The sequence below is a fragment of the Daphnia pulicaria genome, chromosome 3 (genome assembly GCF_021234035.1).
Source record: "Daphnia pulicaria isolate SC F1-1A chromosome 3, SC_F0-13Bv2, whole genome shotgun sequence".
In the NCBI taxonomy this organism is placed as follows: domain Eukaryota; kingdom Metazoa; phylum Arthropoda; class Branchiopoda; order Diplostraca; family Daphniidae; genus Daphnia; species Daphnia pulicaria.
Genome location: NC_060915.1, coordinates 12,876,677 through 12,892,555, shown reverse-complemented (window position 1 = coordinate 12,892,555; position 15,879 = coordinate 12,876,677). Strand labels below are relative to the sequence as shown.

Here is a 15,879-nt window from a genome sequence, read left to right as displayed (position 1 = left end):
GTCTCCCCGTCCGACTACATCGCTTTTAGCCGTATATTCGGCTTGTAAAAAAAAACTAATTGATACAAAATGTAGCCCTTTTATCCCTCTTTCAGAATCCAAAAGGATTTTTTATAATTCTTTGAGATGTTTGAGATATCACGATTTTCGTGATACCCCCATTTCGACAAATTTTTCAGGCATTTCATTCGGCGTTGCCGATTGCCGTATATGTGCTTTTCGCCCCCTTTCCTGTCCACTCCTTCGCTTTTTCCCTGTTTCCTATGTATCAAGGCCTTGTATATCGATACAGATGGGACTTGATACATAGGAAACAATGGAAAAAGCGAAGGAGTGGGGGCGAAGTCACACATACGGCAATCGGCAACGCCGAATGAAATGCCTGAAAAATGTGTCGAAATGGGGGTATCACGAAAATCGTGATATCTCAAACATCTCAAAGAATTATAAAAAATCCTTTTGGATTCTGAAAGAGGGATGAAAGGGCTACATTTTGTATCAATTAGTTTTTTTTTACAAGCCGAATATACGGCTAAAAGCGATGTAGTCGAACGGGGAGACTTTGGGTTTTCGTGATATTTCACGATTTTCAACCGTGATTATCTCGTGAACGGGAAAAGATAAAAATCCGGACTTAATTCCGTTGGAATCGCCTTGCGATTCTGAACAGAATAGACCTAGTCCGGATTTTTAAAGTCCTTTTCCGGATTACGATCCGAAAAGTACCTCCACCAAAAAGACGGTATTTCGGTCCGGTTGAGTGGGAGATCGCTTGTAAAAAATCTTACCATTTTTAGGAATTGAATTCCGCCTGTCTTTCTTGTCAATGACATTCTCAAAGTACATAGATGATGGAGTGTTCTGTTTCATTCCGGGAAAAGTAAGTCTTTTGATTGTTCCATTCCATTACTATGTGATATTAAAACAATATGTAAATTCACTAGGTACTAGATGAATGCTACAGACTGCTCAGGGAAATTGTGGTGCACAAAAATCTTTCGTGCACTAAGTCATACGAACACTACATACTTAATTGTACACATATAACACTACCATACTTAATTGCCGAACCAAAATTAATACAGGTCAAAAACAATAATAGGTTAGTCACAATTTTGTGGTTACTATTGATCTTGCTAGGCGGACATGCTTTATTTATTCTGAACATGATTTTTTCTACAAATATTGCATTGACAGACAAGTATTATTCTTCCTTAACAAATTTTAAACTTTTTTTGATGTTATAAACTGTATTTTCTATCATAGAAAAAGCTACGGGAATATAATCAAGGCCATGGGTAATCTTCAGAATTTTTGCTGCAACTTTGGGGAAGGAAGTCACACGAAAAGATTCAGGGCACATACCAGCATGTGTTGTATTTTTCTAGATGTTTTACTGGAGCAGTAGGTAGCAATTAACTTTAGTTTATTGCATTAATGTTGGAATATTTATTAGAATATTTCCTTTAGATTCAACATGACTGTTTGATGCCAAAGTTAGTTGGAACTCTAACTCTAACACCGATAACCGTTGCTGATGCTGCCTTACAGCCACAGGCAGGAAAATTGTTCTTTTCTTCAGAAAATTGTAAGTTTTTTTTTTGTCTAGACCCCCCATACCACAAATCTCATCAGATTTTTTTTTTATATGTGTATTTGATTGTTCATTTCTCGTGAGTCGTGAGTTATTATGTATTTATGTTATGCTTCGGAAACAAGAGTTCGGAAAGCAATCCATCCGTTCCGTACAGTCAAACGTCAAACGTAGTAATCGTAAGGGAATCTTTTGGCTGTCGGTAGGTGGCTTAAATGGATTGTCCCCCAGCCACCAGGTGACGCGAGTGTCTTCGTGAGGATGAAATATTTGCCATTTTTTCCCGAGACGCTGACTGAAAGTGTATTCCAAATTCATTACGGAATTGCGGTGTCGATCTACATTTTCAGCCATGAAATGGTAATGGTATAGTTTGGATTTCTTAAATATAATTTATCTTAGACGTTTCTGTCTGAATTTACAGGCTATCTGGGATATAATTTCACTTGGCCAAATAATGTGACGACTTGGGTCGAAACTGCTGTCCAATGTCGGCCATTGTTAGCTGTACGTCTTGGCTGTACGTCTCATCTTGTGCAGAAACACTTCAGACCTAGTAAAGTAATCTTGTTGATGAATTTCACTCTTATAATACAATTTGTTTTATTAGTTGATGTTAAGGTTGTAGATAGAGATCCCTTTGCTCAACTGTTGCAGAAATTGAGAACACGACAAAGTCTGAGCTTCATGACTGTTGTATCATCAACATGGTTTTGTTACAGCCAGCTGGTGAAAGATGTGATCGAGTCAAGTTGAGCTGCAGCTGCTGCATGCAGTTTATCGAGCTGGTGTTATCCCAAGTGTCACTGCAGGAAGACTCATTGAATTGGTAATGTGATTGATGTTATAGGTTGTAACTTGGAAAGTCTTGTGTTTTTTTTTTTTTTAAATATTTTGTATTCAATTGACAAGTTTAAAATTTGATTAAATTGTAGAAAATTAGAGGTAATATTTCTTCCTTCTAAATAATGGTTTCCATTCAAAGATAGCCCTGTTAAGTTTTGTTTAAATTGTCTTTCAATCAATCTAGAACAAAAATTCCCACTCAGTATTACCAAGTTTTTGTAACATATTGGAAGTAGATGTACAGAATTCTTTCTTGTTTATTTTTCAATTTTAATTAAATATTAATTTTAAATAGAAGTAAATTTTATTATTGGTACCCTTTTTCACATTTCCAAATGTTATTGCTTATTGGTTCATTAATGTTCTTTTGCTTTGTAGGAGTTAATGGTCAATTTGATGTTTGAGCTGTTTATGGTGTGGCTGTTTGGTGTACAGTGGTTTTGCAGCCCCCTTCCAGATGAGAGATGCTCTGAAATGGAGTTTGGTGCAGACTTGCAGGTCAACATCACACTTAAATCGACTTAAATGTGTATTTGCCTATGTTGGTGTCCATGCAGTATATGCAGTGTTGAACGGTTGGGTAAAATAGTTCATGCTGCCTGATGGCTGTCCAACAGTGACGGCCCGGACAATCCTGAATCCTTTAGGGTTGCCATTCCATCGAGGCTTAAACGAGGGTACGTAGTTACACGTTAGTCAAATTGTTAAAGCTACAAATTCAATTGTTTGTATTACCTAGATGAAGCGGAGGTGTTGCCCATTGAGGGGTTTTGGTGACAAGGAGTCACTGAACGAAGCGCTAAACCAAATGAAAAAAAAAATAATAAAAAAGGTAATGCTAGGTACGACATGAAGCTTTTGCTTTCGCAGAAAATAATGTGAATTTGTTTGCAGCCAACGAACCTTTATATATCCGAGCCGAGTCCTTTCCGTCTACATTCGGTGTGAAGAGCAAAACCCAAATTTCAACACATTTTACTGCTTAGCAACGAAAACAAAGCGAGTGTCAAAACATTGTTTTACTTGCACATACTTTATTGTGGCAGAAACGCGTTGGTCATGTAACAGGGTGGAATTTTTTTCCCTTTTGTTCATGCAGCATCAAACGACACGCGATAGGTTCTGGCGGTAATCAACTATTCAAGACATGTCAATGTAAAAGACAGGGTAAGAATAGCTCCTGTAAATGTTATTCATTTATGTTAAATAGCTGCTAGTAGGATCTCATTGTTGATTTGCGGTTACAAAATCCATAGCCCTAGAGTTCAGGTATTGTCAATCAATCATTTGATTTGCGTTTTAGATGCTCCTAAATCAGTTGTGGAAATACGATTTCCCCCACTTCTCCTGGATGGTTTCTTAGGATCATTTAAGTTCATTTTTCAGTTATTCGTTGTGAACGTAGCGGACGAACTCTGACAGTCTATCGAGCTTTAGCAATTGCGTCTAATTTCTTATTTAATTCAACCGTTCTATGAGAAGCTTTGATTTGTATTTTTTATATTCATAATTTATCTTTTTTTAGATTTTCTTCTCCGACCGCAGGTGCAAGGAATATGTTTGAAACTTAGAAAAGTTTGCAGTAGAATATTTAAAAAAAAGCCGACTATCCTTCAAACGGTTCGAAATGGAAGATTTATTCATGCACTGAAGAAACGAGTCAAATGACTCAAAATGTCCAATGTGGTATTTCTAAAGTGACTAAAATTTAAGCCATTACCATTTATGATTTGATATTTATTTTGATATTGGTTATTGTAGACCCATCCCCGGCAAAGTCACCTGCAGAAGGAAAGGCCAGTTTGTATTTCAATCGAAGGTCATGGAGATCATTACGTAAAAGGTGTCGGGCATTGGTGTAGAGGCTGGGTGAGAATGACACGATTTGCTTCATTATCAAGAAGGTAAAATAGCCATTAGGCTTAGGGGGAGGGGTGAGAAAAAATTTTATAAAAGGCGTGAGAAAAGTTGCCAGGGATCAGTCGAGTGAGCATCTCCGACACGGCAACAACTCCATATTTCGTCGTAATATCAGTTCGCAATCATGGGTCAATGTTCATTTTTATTTCGAGTCGTAAATCTATTCTATCTTGTTATTAGTTGTTGATACGACTAGTTACCTTCGAAAACTAATTTCCCATTGTTTATTACATAGTTAATTATGGCATTGTGTTGCTGTTGGGTGTTGTATCGTTGATGTCGACCACGAGAGAAAATCTTTTAAAAGGAAAGAGAAAAGGCAACAGAAGTCAATCGAGTGAGCATCTCCGACCCGGTAACAACTGCATTCTTCGTCGTATTACCAGGTCGCAATCACGGGTAAATAATCTGTATTTCTACGTGGAATTTTGTATCAATTTCCATTTTTTCTATTTGATAATATGTCCGTTATATTGTTGAATATTTAATATTGTCTAGTTAACTATGCCGTCATGCTGCTATTGGTTGTTGTATCGTCGATGGCTGGGTCGACCACTGGTGTACCGACGTCTCCTGAATAAGGCGTATATCAAACCGCAACGCCACCGCCTTACTACGCAACAACATACGCAACGACCAGATACTACACCGAGGTTGCACTGTTGGGTTTACAGTTAAACCACCAAGGATCCAGATGATTTCACCACAACTTGTGCTGCTCCTCGAGCTACACTACCAAAGCGCTAGAGTACTACACCGAGGCACCTACTGAGACTACGCAACTACGTATGCTGCCCCAACCTACGACACCGAGGCTCCAGCTTATTACATCACCAAGGCTGTCGAATTCTACACTGGAGCGCCCAAGTACGACAGAAATCAGTCAAGTGAGCTTCTCCGACACCCAACACGGCAACCCCGAAGTTTCGAATAAACTTCGTTTCAAACAGTGGAACGGCAAAGAGTGAAGGTGAGTTCTTTATTATTGTAATTTTGTGCAACATGTACTAATGACTTGTTTTCCTTCCTTGTCTGTCTTTAGAACAAGACAAATTCGACTGCAATCGCGTCGAATTGAATAGCAATGATAACATATTCGTACGTGTACACCGCGCCGTTAAACTTGACATTGTCGGTCGGCAAGCCGCACTTGACGATGGCCGTACCATCACCTACGACAAGTGCGTTATTGCCACAGGTAAACATTTTATGCCAAACGAAATTATGGAATGCTGAATAACTTTTTAATCCTCCTGCTCGATAGTATCTAAAAGTCTATTTAAACTGCTAGCAATTTATTTTCCGTGAATTAGTTCTACGAATAGAATTAGTTCTACGAATTCCTCTAAAAATGGCCTTTATTTTGTTAGGTGTTAAACGAAAATCTTTTCCAATCCCTGAGCGGTGCCCTTAAAGATGCCCACGAGCACGTAGCGCTGTTCCGCAACATCGATGGCGGTAACATAGGTCGAGTTCTCCGTCCTCCTAAATATTTGAGCCAATGGACAACCGAGAAGGTGAAAGCGGAAAGTGTTAATGTTTTGCCCAAAACTAATGTTGAGGGTGTAATTTTGGAAGACTACAAGGTCGCATTGTCCTTAAACAATGGTCAAAAGATAAACAGTTATTTCTGTACATGTTTTAGCGATGTTAATTAAAATCTAAAAATTATTTCAACAGATTTAAACTGACAATATCGTCGCTGCTGTCGGTTGGGACGTAAACACGGATTTGGCTGTTGCTTTTGGTTTGGAAATAGAGGAGAGGAGATTTTGGTGGTTATCGAGTCAATACCGAGCTTGAAGCACAATCGAACGTTTGTTTGGTGAGAATCCTTGAACATTTTATTTCATATTAATTGTGCTATTGTGATTTAAACTTGACCAACATTGAGTGCTCTAATGTTGTTGTTAGATAGTATATGAAGTTCTTGTTAAATTAGATTTTAATTATTGGGTTTGGACTTTATTTTTTATTAGACGTTCTTTTGTGATATCAAATTGGGTCGCTGTTGTATGGAACATGTTCACCATGCTGTTGTATCAGGGCGATTGGCTGGAGAGAACAATACTGGCAAAGAAATGTGGATGAAAAACTGCAGTGCACTGTTACCAAGTGCATTCTTCGTCGTATTATCAGTACGCAATCGGGTAAATATTCTGTTTCACGGAGTTTTTATAAATTATTTGTTTTCTATCTGTTTGTGTACCATATTGAATATTAATGTTCAAATTATTTACCGCACAGTTGATGTGATGTCGTGATGTTGCCGTTTGCCTTATCGTTGAAGGCTGGGTCGATCACTGGTGTACGGATGTCTCCTGGGTATGGTGGATACCAAAGCATCACGCCGACGCCATACTACACAACCTCAACATTCGCAAAAAACGGTTACTACACTGAGGCACACTATTACTACACCACCAAGGCTCCAGAGTATTACACCGAAGCTGATGCTGCCCCGAGTTACATCATCAAACGTACTACACCGAGGCTCCCAAGTACTAAAACCACCAAGTCACCGGAGTATTACACGTATGTTGCCCCAGCTTGCTGCACCGAGGCCCCCTAGTTCCTAGCTACTACACCGAGGCTCCAACTTATTACACCACCAAAGCGGCTGAATACTACACCGAGCCGCCCAAGTACTACACCAACAAGGCTCCAGAGTATTACACCACAACTTGTGCTTCCCTGAGCCTCTACACCGAAGCCCCGAAGTATTACTCTGCCCTAAGCTACACAACTACAACTGAGGCGGCCAAGTACTACGCAGCCCCAACTTACTACACAGCGGCTGCTCCTTCGTACTACGTTGAATCGGAATACTACACCTAGGCTTCAGTTTACTACACCACAACCTATGCTACACCGAGGCCCCTATGTACTACACTACCAAGGCACCTGAGTATTATAACACTACTTACGCTGCTCCGACCAACTACACCGAAACTCCGAAGTATTACTCTATCCCGAGTTACTACACCACTAAGGCACCTGAATATTACACCACACCTTACGCTTCTCCAACTTACTACAGGGACGCTCCTAAATATTATAAGAATGTTCAGATTTGTCGGTCATATCTTAATAGTTTCTAGTCACTGGGAATTGTTGATCTTTTATAGGGAAATAATTTTTTTTTAAAACCTGGGTTATCATTGTGTACGACTTCTCTTGCCACCTAAAAGCCTTAAGACATTGCGACGTTTTCTTATTTTGGTTGGGTCTTTCCTATTTCGTATGTTGGAGGTGGTTATTGCTCTAGTCTCTCCGCATTCCGACATATTCTAGTGTTTAGACAACTTTCATTTACAGGGCAAGTTACGAAAGAGACGTACTGTGTGGTGTTTACTAAAATTGATTGATGTTGACAGCTCTCTTTTTAACTTAAGTTGGTGTAACAAAAGAGTTTGAGATAATGTGTGGTTTATCATAGAAGTTTATTTGAAGAATGTGGAGTTTATCAGTTGCTTGCCTATATCTTATGTAAAACTTGAAAGTTGTAAAAAATACACAGTCATAATCTAAACATTTTTTTATTACAAGTTATGAAACATAGCAAACAAAAACATTAAAAGGAATTGCTTTATTGTCCCACCTCCACCCACAATTCCACCACATTTTACAATCACATACATACAAGTTAACCCGTTGGCTGCCACGCCATACAACCCGTAGGTTGCTCTCTACTACTCTACGCGCCACGTCTGAAGGATCTATGACCAAGGTGGAACTTGCCATTGCTGACAAGTCCGGGCTGACACGGTGACAGAAGAATCCATCACCGCATCGACAAAGGGGAACTAGGTATGGTGCATTGCCTAATAGGCGCCTTGCGGCAAGTTTTGGGCTGGTGCGACTTTCCGACCCCTCGGCATGAAAACCACGAGGCCGAACAGCGCACGCAGCCCGTGCTAAGGAGCAGGGGAGAACAAAGGCGTGGCAACCAACAAGTTAACTAACACTAACACATATTACCAACAACAAATAATGATCCGCGCTGACACTTTGGAGATACCGGTGATGTTTTGGTGTCAATCTTCTCGACGTCTCCTCTGCATCATCTGAAGAAAGAGAAAAAATTCTTATTAGAGTGACATGCCAATAAAAGTTACATAATACATGTAGGTACATCGATCTGTTATTTTTGGCTAAAAAAAACTTAAAAGGCACGCTTTCAATTTCTTAAAATCTAGCTAACAATATTGAAAACTGTACACATAACAAAGCTCACTTGCTAGTCTTTAAAAAAAATTCCGGAAGTAAACCGGAAGTAGCCACAGCTCCTCAACCATTGAGCTGTTGTCAAATTAAACCACATATTCGTGATCTCCATGAAATTTGGGGTCGATTAGGTGTGATTTAAACGAAATCCAAAATTTGGCCAAAATCGAGAATTTTCCTGAACTATAGTTCAGGAAAATTTTCAAAGCCGGAAGTACGAAAACGTACAAAACGAAACATGAACTTTACCACAAATTCGACGAGGATCACGAATATGTGGTTCTTTTGTGCGTCAGATGAATATTTACTGAACTACTGACTGAAAAGAGTAAACCGGAAGTAGAAAAAAAAAGCAATTTTCGAAAATTTAACAAGTGAGCTTTGTTGGGGGAATAATAATCGTCAGTTATCACTAAATATTTCAACAAAAAAACTGTCGATAAATGTTTAAAGAGATGTTCAAAGTAACAGAAACTGACTGTTTTGACAGCTGTTTAGACTGCAAAGTATCAAAAAGCCATGTAGCGTTAGAAAAAAGAAGCGTCCAAGTAAATTTGTTTGCGCGCAAGAAGGGCCTAATTTTGGAAACTATTACACAGACACAGTCTAACGCAACTAGACTATTGGTAGATAACCTAAGAAAATAAGTCAATTGTTGGGTACCTAGGCATAATCCCGTAGTGAGTGACTGGAGGTGTTTAACAGCAAAGGGGTAGCGACCACTGAAGTGTGTTCCAACTCGTCAGTGAAGTAAAAGACAAATAGTAGCAGCAAAAGCAGTGAAGCTAGATGAGTGTACGTCGGGAAGATAAGGATGGAGCAGAACGTTGCTGAATGTCCCTCTTTCGTCATGAACCAAGGTCAGCATTGGCTTATTAAATCTTTTACGTGCTCTGTAAAAAAAATGTATTGCATTAATGAATTGAAAATATAACAGTTAATATAGCATTTCTATCTTTACCTATACTAACAAGCATACTGAAGTTTTCATGACAAAAAAACAGCAAAAATGGAAATCACAGCAACCAACAGGTTTACTCCTGAGGTTGATGTAAATTTCCTGATGCCAAAGAAAGTGTCATGAAGTATTGCAGTAGTATGGTGATAGGTGGTATTGATGCTTACCTTTATCATATGGGTGAGTGGTGCTGAATTTAGTATTAGTAAGGCATTAGACGTGGTGTGGTTGGTGTAGTAGCAGTAAGAGGGAAATACCTTGTCCCTGCACATTTGTATTCCACAATATGTGAGCTTCACACATGAGTTTTAGGCTTTTGACAACATGATGGGTATATTGGATGGAAAGTGAGCGCTAAGTCAACTTTTTGGAATGACTGACAGTATGCATCTAAAATTTGAAGATATAAGTTGGTATAGTATAAAAATAAGTAAAGTAGGTCAAGTTAAACCTACACAAGTTACGAAGTTCAATTTGGTATATGAAATCACAGGAATATAAGTATTAATTCGCATCTAATTGTTTCACCCCTTTTTTCCTGGTTTCACGATGTAAACACAACAAGGCGACACTAGCGACATCTGGTAATGAGTTTTGAATCCTAAGTTGGTTGCAATATTATTAAAGATACCCGATAATAGAACTCCACCGACAATAGAACCCCAATATTTTATTTTAAAATACCCGACAATAGAACTCCAGTGCTCGACAGTAGAACTCCACTACGAGACACGGAGACAGTAGAACTCCGATAATTTGAACTGCGACTGTTCAACCAACTTAGGATTCAAAACTCAAGATGTCGCCAGTGTCGCCTTTGTTGTTGTTAGCTTGTTACAAACGAGGCGAAGCCGAAAAGGGCGAAACCAAACTGTAGCTAATTTATACTTATATTCCTGTGATTTCAATTACCAAATTGAATTTCGTATCATATGTAGGTTTATCTTTACCTAGTTTCCTTATTTTTATACTGTACCAACTTATTTCTTCAAATTCTAGTCTTCTAGATGCATACTGTCAGTGTCAGTCATTCCCACAAGTTGACTTAGCGCTCAGTCAATTTCCATCCATTAGGCCCATCATGCTGTCAAAAGCCTAAAAATCATGTTTGAAGATCACATGTAGTGGAATACAAATCTGCCGAGATAAGGTATTTCCCCATTACTGCTACCAGACCATTACAATTCATATTTTCTTATTATTTATTGCATAGGTATCCTGAACCATAAGACTTTTCTGAATCTTGCAATTTTTGTGACGCACCCTGCAACACCATGTTTGTTGTTATGGATGCTACTGCAATACTTCATGACACTTTCTTTGACATCAGGAAATTTACATCAACCTAAGGAGTAATGCTGTTTGTTGCTGTGAATTGAATTTTTACAGTTTTTTCATCGTGAGCATTTCAGTGTGCTTCTTAAAAAAAGGTAGAAAGGTAGGTAAGAAGAGTCGAAAGGTAGGAAGAGAGAAAAAGGTAAGAAAAGTCGTCTGCTACGGCAGCGTTCGGTCGTGTATGAAAACAGCTCCCAAGATCTTGCTTGTTTTCGTGAGAAATCCTGACTTTACGTGCCCCAAAGTGTGCCTACTCGTGCAGTTAAGTGTTCCCCACATTTCGGCCGTGATTTTAGTGCATCTGGGCAAGTTTTATTTTACTGTGTCAATCCATCTGTCAGTCCGACGCCCCGGCCCAAGCTCCAACTTTTTGCCGCTAGAGGTCCTCCCGACTGTTTTGCGCCTTACACCTGTATGCCGTGCAAAACAACACAACACAGCAAAAAAACAAGTTTGCACGCAGCTTCACCACCAGCTATCCACACTTCCGGCTTACTAATACATCTGGCAGCCCAACCGCCTCTTCAATCACCTGGCCGGATTTAACTTATGGGCAAGTTACAAACCTGCATGCTCACTGCCATCCCTGCTTGATCTACCTGCATGAAACAACCACTCTATTGCTGATTTCTGGCGCTGATCCTCATATGCTAATTCCGATTTCTGCACCACGCTGCGGCTCGAGTTTTCAACTTTCTCCACCAGGTGGCCTCCATCCAGCACTCCAACAACGCCACTAGATGGCAGCTGTCACTGGGGCATGCCAGAATGACGCCTGGAATAAAGGAAATGACGGAATGAATGAATGAACAGCCCCATCTGACGTTTTCAACCATTTCAAGCATCGGAGTCTCTCGATGCTCCCTACATCATCATCGTCATTTCATTATATTTTATTCCTCGGGCAAGCAAAATTTTAAACAACTTAGATTCCTACTGATCATCTGGGCGCCAGCCGTTTCTCCTTTTACAGCTCTCTCCGACCACACCGACTCTACTACACCGACTCTACTACACCGACTCTACTACACCGACTCTACTACACCGACCCTACTACACCGTCTCTACTACACCGAATCGGGCCAGCCTCTGGCACCGCTTCTTCGCCCAGCTGCTACACCGAAGAGATGGAAAAAGCTTGCGGGAATGCGGCATGCTCCAACACTTTCTCCAGCTCCAACAACAGGAAGAAATTCTGCTCGGCTGCCTGCTACCCTTCAGTCATCGCTACGGCAGCTGCCAAGCGTCTGGGCCGTGGCCAGAAATCAGTCATTCCAGCTCCTGCCGCTAGCCTACCAGCTGCCCCACCAATCTACACTGAGTCTCCTTCCAGCTCTCCAGCTGCCAGAAGCCTCGACACATCTTGGGCTCCATCTCCGTCCGGCCACTCGACCCGTACTGCTACTACTCCTGGCCGCTCATTGACGAATGCCGCGACTTTCATCCGCTGTCGGAGCACAGCCTGCTGCAACTACTTTTCTCGAACCTCACGTAGCCGCCAGTACTGTTCGCTCCCATGCCGTCCATCTAGTTCCTCCAGGCAATCGGCAGCTGCGCCGGCTATCTCACCAACTCGGACAGTCGCTTCGGCTCCTAGCACCACTCCGCTCTCACCTGCTCTTGCTCAGCTGGTGGCTGATGAGACCTCGGATAGAAACCTTGCTTTAGGGGCCAGCGTTGACTCCTGGTCCCCACCACCGGAACGTCGCCCGCCGGCAACGGTGACCGAGGGCCGTCAGCATAGGATGAGAAGCAGTAGCACACATGGCGCCACCAACAACTCGCCTCAAGCCTCATCAACCATTGCTCCTACTCTGCTCTCGGTCTCACAAGCCGCCACTCCTGCTCTTCCAGCCAATCACGACCTCAACGGCGATGAGAGTGAACACTCTGACGTCCCACCATCTCCATTCAACCTCGCCCATCTGCCGGCCGCTCCACCTCCGGTTAATTTTATTGGCGTGGATGTGGCTTCGCCTACCATCTCACTGGCAACCAACGCCGCGGCAGATTCGTCTCTCATGCGTGTTGCATCCCAGCCCACGCATACGTTAGATGCTCCGGCATCTCCGGCTTTTTCTGTTGAAGATGACGACTCTGAGGAAGAAGGCGACGTCTCTCGCTCAACCCTCTTTTACAACGAATGGGCCCCACTGATTCTTGGCTGTTCTTCTAGGGAGGAGCTTGACACCGTTGCCGACAACTGCGCCTCTGCGTGGCACAGGCTCACCCTTAAGGCCGATCCATCTGCGCCTTCTCGCTCAGATGCGCCAGTGTCCTTGCAGCGGCCTGATGCCAGCCTCCATCCAAGGAGGCGAAGCCAGAACAGACAGCAACAGCGCATCCGGAGGAAGACCAATGCCAAGCGGTGGGAGGCGGCCAGCAAACTACAGTCACTCTTCAAGCGATACCCCAGGCGGGCCGTTCGCAAGGTCCTTGGCGAATCATCGGAAGGCTACTCGGGCACTCTCGACTCGGCCACCCAGTACCTAAGAGGGGCCTACGAACAGTGTCGCCCTGATCCTAGCGCTATAATTGAAGCAAGGCGCACCTACGACAATTGCCACTGGGCTCATCCATCTGAGGAGGAGTCTTCCTGCCTAGCCAGCCCACCTTCCAGACAAGAGATAGCGTGGAAATTGAAGAGAGCGTCGAACACCGCCCCAGGAGCCGATGGAGTTGAGTATAAGGATATTCTCCGCCTGGATCCTGATGGCCGACTACTTGAAGTTCTCTACAGCGCAGTGTGGCGACTGGGTGTCCCATCATCTTGGAAGTCAGCTCGCACCATCCCGGTGTACAAAAAAGGGGCGACAGATGACTACGGCAACTTCCGTCCAATCTCTCTCCTCTCCACATTGTACAAGCTCTTCTCCAGTTCCATTGCATCCAGGCTTACGACAGTGGCGGCTAACAACTCTTGGCTGTCGTTGGAGCAAAAAGGATTTCTCCCGGGCGTGCACGGGATACAGGAGCACACTATGCTCCTTGAGTGTGCCATCGAGGAGGCCAAACAGAAAAAGCGCAACCTTACGATCTGCTGGCTTGATTTGGCCAATGCTTTTGGGTCCCTCCCTCACGATTTTCTCTTCGAGCTATTTCACAGCCTTCCTCTTCCAGTGGTACTCAGAGAAATCCTTATTGACATTTACTCCGGCAATGTATTCCAGTTCGTCGTCGGAAAGGATCTCGTCGCCATCCACCCCACGTCTGGCGTTCGCCAGGGAGACGGCCTTAGCTCCATAATTTTTAACCTTGCAGCCGAGCCTCTCTTACGTTGCGCCAAGGGTCCACTAAACGACGGCTTCCTACTTTTCTGCTCCTACCTCAAAGCCACTGCATATGCGGACGACATTTCATTGGTCGGCTCTTGCCCTGCCGACCTCCAACCAACTCTGGATGCCATGCTGGTGGTCGCGGCTGCTCTTGGCCTCCGTTTCAACGCGGGGAAGTGCTGCTCTCTCATCATCTGCAAAGGAAAGGCCAATCCTGCTGCAAGCCTGCACATTCGTGGAGTGGCGGTTCGATCTCTTGACGAGGGAGAGCATGAGGACTATCTTGGCGTCCCTATGGGCACTCGCTTGACATTCCGCCCGGCTTCTTCTCTGCCTGGCAAGCTCACCTTGGTTGCCGACTCCGACCTGGCCCCCTGGCAAAAGTTGGAGGTTTTCCGCGCCCACCTGCTGCCCTCGCTGTCTCACCATGTCGCTACCGGCCGCGTCCAGCGAGGCTTCCTTGACGAGATCGACTCGCGTTGCGCTGAATTTCTCCGCCACATTGCCAATGTACCTCACACTGCTCACTCGGCTTTTCTCTTTGCTGACAGGCGGGCGGGTGGACTCGGAGCTTCCCAGCTCAAGATGGATGCGGACGTCTGGATCATCGCGCGAGCCGCCCAGCTACTGGACAGTCAGGACCCGGTCGTCCGCCTTTCTGCCCGCTCCCAACTGGAACAGCACATCTCGAAGGGTCTTGGGAGCTCATGCGTTACACCTCTCCCCTTCTCGGACTACCTATCTGGCTCTACACGGGGGGGTCTTTACGACGCCCGTTTCTACAGGTGCGGCCCTAACACCTGGTCGAGGACTAGGAAGGCGGCCCGAAGACTGAATGTCAGGATCGACGTATCCGGCGACGAATCGTCCACTAAAGTGGTTGCCGACGACGTCTCCTGCTCCTCAGCCAAAGCCGTCCGGGGCCTCCGCTCGGCCATTCGGGCCCGCTGGACTGCCTCACTTGCCAGTGCGCCACATCAGGGAAGAGTCGCCCAGGGCCTCCTGCTGGATTCGTCCAACGATATGGCGAGACTCACCTCCAGCCGCACTTCTCTCTCCTTCGATGAGTGGAAGCTCATACACCAGAGCCGGCTTGGCATCCTCCCTCTTCTGGGCGCCCCTGGTATTGCTCCACCCGACCGTAGATGCCGTCGCTGCAAGGTGGACATTGAGACTACTGCTCACGTCACCAGCCACTGTCGCGTCAACTTACCTTCCATCGGACGACGTCACGACGTAGTGCTGGAAGAAATTGTAAGCATCATCCGGAAGGCGGGGCACACGGTCCGGGTCAATCAGGTATTCCGCGACACATCCCTCCGACCAGACATTGTCGTCCTCTCCACCACGCCGCCTACCATAATCGACTTAACCATACCCTTCGACGCCCCTGAATCCCTTGCAGCTGGCTACGACCGCAAAGTTGAGAAATATAGTCAACTCGGGCCAACCCTTCCATTCGTGATTGGGGCTCTTGGCTCGTGGCTTCCGTCCAACAACTCCATCGCCAGTGCCCTGGGCATCCGTCCAGGTGCCTGGACTGCCCTACGTCGCAAGTGTCGCCTCCTGGCTATCCGAGGGTCCATCAAAATCATCTCTGATCACATCCGCCGTAATGATCGACCTGCCCCCACCGACTCTACACCATAACTTCAGCCATCGTTCTGTCTCTTTCTGTCATTCACCTTCACCTTCCCATTCATCACTCTTCCCATGCTCATGCT

At 44.0% G+C, this 15,879-nt stretch overlaps 2 protein-coding genes and 3 long non-coding RNA genes across 7 annotated transcripts; 3 read left to right on the top strand and 2 right to left on the bottom strand.

The window, feature by feature from the left end:
• Nucleotides 1-791: 791 nt before the first annotated feature.
• LOC124328585 lies at nt 792-6,436 on the top strand. Of its 3 annotated transcripts, XR_006916329.1 has the most exons (10): nt 792-880; nt 945-1,201; nt 1,267-1,408; nt 1,471-1,588; nt 1,801-1,954; nt 2,019-2,155; nt 2,216-2,423; nt 2,819-3,117; nt 3,180-3,272; nt 4,202-4,221. XR_006916329.1 is itself a non-coding variant. In XM_046787438.1 (4 exons), the coding sequence occupies exons 1-4, from the start codon at nt 827-829 to the stop codon at nt 1,487-1,489; spliced, it is 468 nt and encodes a 155-aa protein (XP_046643394.1). In that variant the 5' UTR covers nt 798-826; the 3' UTR covers nt 1,490-1,678. The 3 variants fall into 3 exon arrangements, 1 of the variants encoding a protein (XP_046643394.1); XR_006916328.1 differs by lacking the exons at nt 792-880; nt 945-1,201; nt 1,267-1,408; ... (5 more) ...; nt 3,180-3,272; nt 4,202-4,221 and adding exons at nt 4,431-4,488; nt 4,596-4,759; nt 4,859-5,330; ... (2 more) ...; nt 6,041-6,185; nt 6,340-6,436; XM_046787438.1 differs by lacking the exons at nt 1,801-1,954; nt 2,019-2,155; nt 2,216-2,423; ... (1 more) ...; nt 3,180-3,272; nt 4,202-4,221 and having other exon boundaries at nt 798-880; nt 1,267-1,404; nt 1,471-1,678.
• Nucleotides 1,200-7,325, bottom strand: LOC124328659. Its single transcript, XR_006916428.1, has 3 exons — nt 7,249-7,325; nt 4,551-4,560; nt 1,200-1,213 (listed from the first exon to the last, which is right to left on the bottom strand). It is a non-coding gene; the product is annotated as an uncharacterized LOC124328659 (long non-coding RNA).
• Nucleotides 7,326-8,055: 730 nt separating this feature from the next.
• Nucleotides 8,056-10,248, bottom strand: LOC124328634. Its single transcript, XR_006916398.1, has 5 exons — nt 10,001-10,248; nt 9,713-9,935; nt 9,549-9,647; nt 9,251-9,480; nt 8,056-8,427 (listed from the first exon to the last, which is right to left on the bottom strand). It is a non-coding gene; the product is annotated as an uncharacterized LOC124328634 (long non-coding RNA).
• A 111-nt stretch (nt 10,249-10,359) lies between these two features.
• LOC124328631 lies at nt 10,360-10,968 on the top strand. The gene is made up of 3 exons (XR_006916396.1): nt 10,360-10,479; nt 10,545-10,695; nt 10,759-10,968. It is a non-coding gene; the product is annotated as an uncharacterized LOC124328631 (long non-coding RNA).
• A 1,039-nt stretch (nt 10,969-12,007) lies between these two features.
• LOC124329472 lies at nt 12,008-15,805 on the top strand. The gene has a single exon (XM_046788531.1). The coding sequence runs from the start codon at nt 12,008-12,010 to the stop codon at nt 15,803-15,805; it is 3,798 nt and encodes a 1,265-aa protein (XP_046644487.1).
• Nucleotides 15,806-15,879: the final 74 nt, after the last annotated feature.

Bases quoted from the DNA above. Each gene is read 5' to 3' on its own strand.
- LOC124328585 (XM_046787438.1), top strand. From the start codon at position 827: ATGACATTCTCAAAGTACATAGATGATGGAGTGTTCTGTTTCATTCCG. The intron at 881-944 runs GTAAGTCTTTTG...TAAATTCACTAG, and splicing joins TCTGTTTCATTCCGGGAAAA to GTACTAGATGAATGCTACAG. The intron at 1,202-1,266 runs GTATTATTCTTC...TTTCTATCATAG, and splicing joins AATATTGCATTGACAGACAA to AAAAAGCTACGGGAATATAA.
- LOC124329472 (XM_046788531.1), top strand. From the start codon at position 12,008: ATGGAAAAAGCTTGCGGGAATGCGGCATGCTCCAACACTTTCTCCAGC.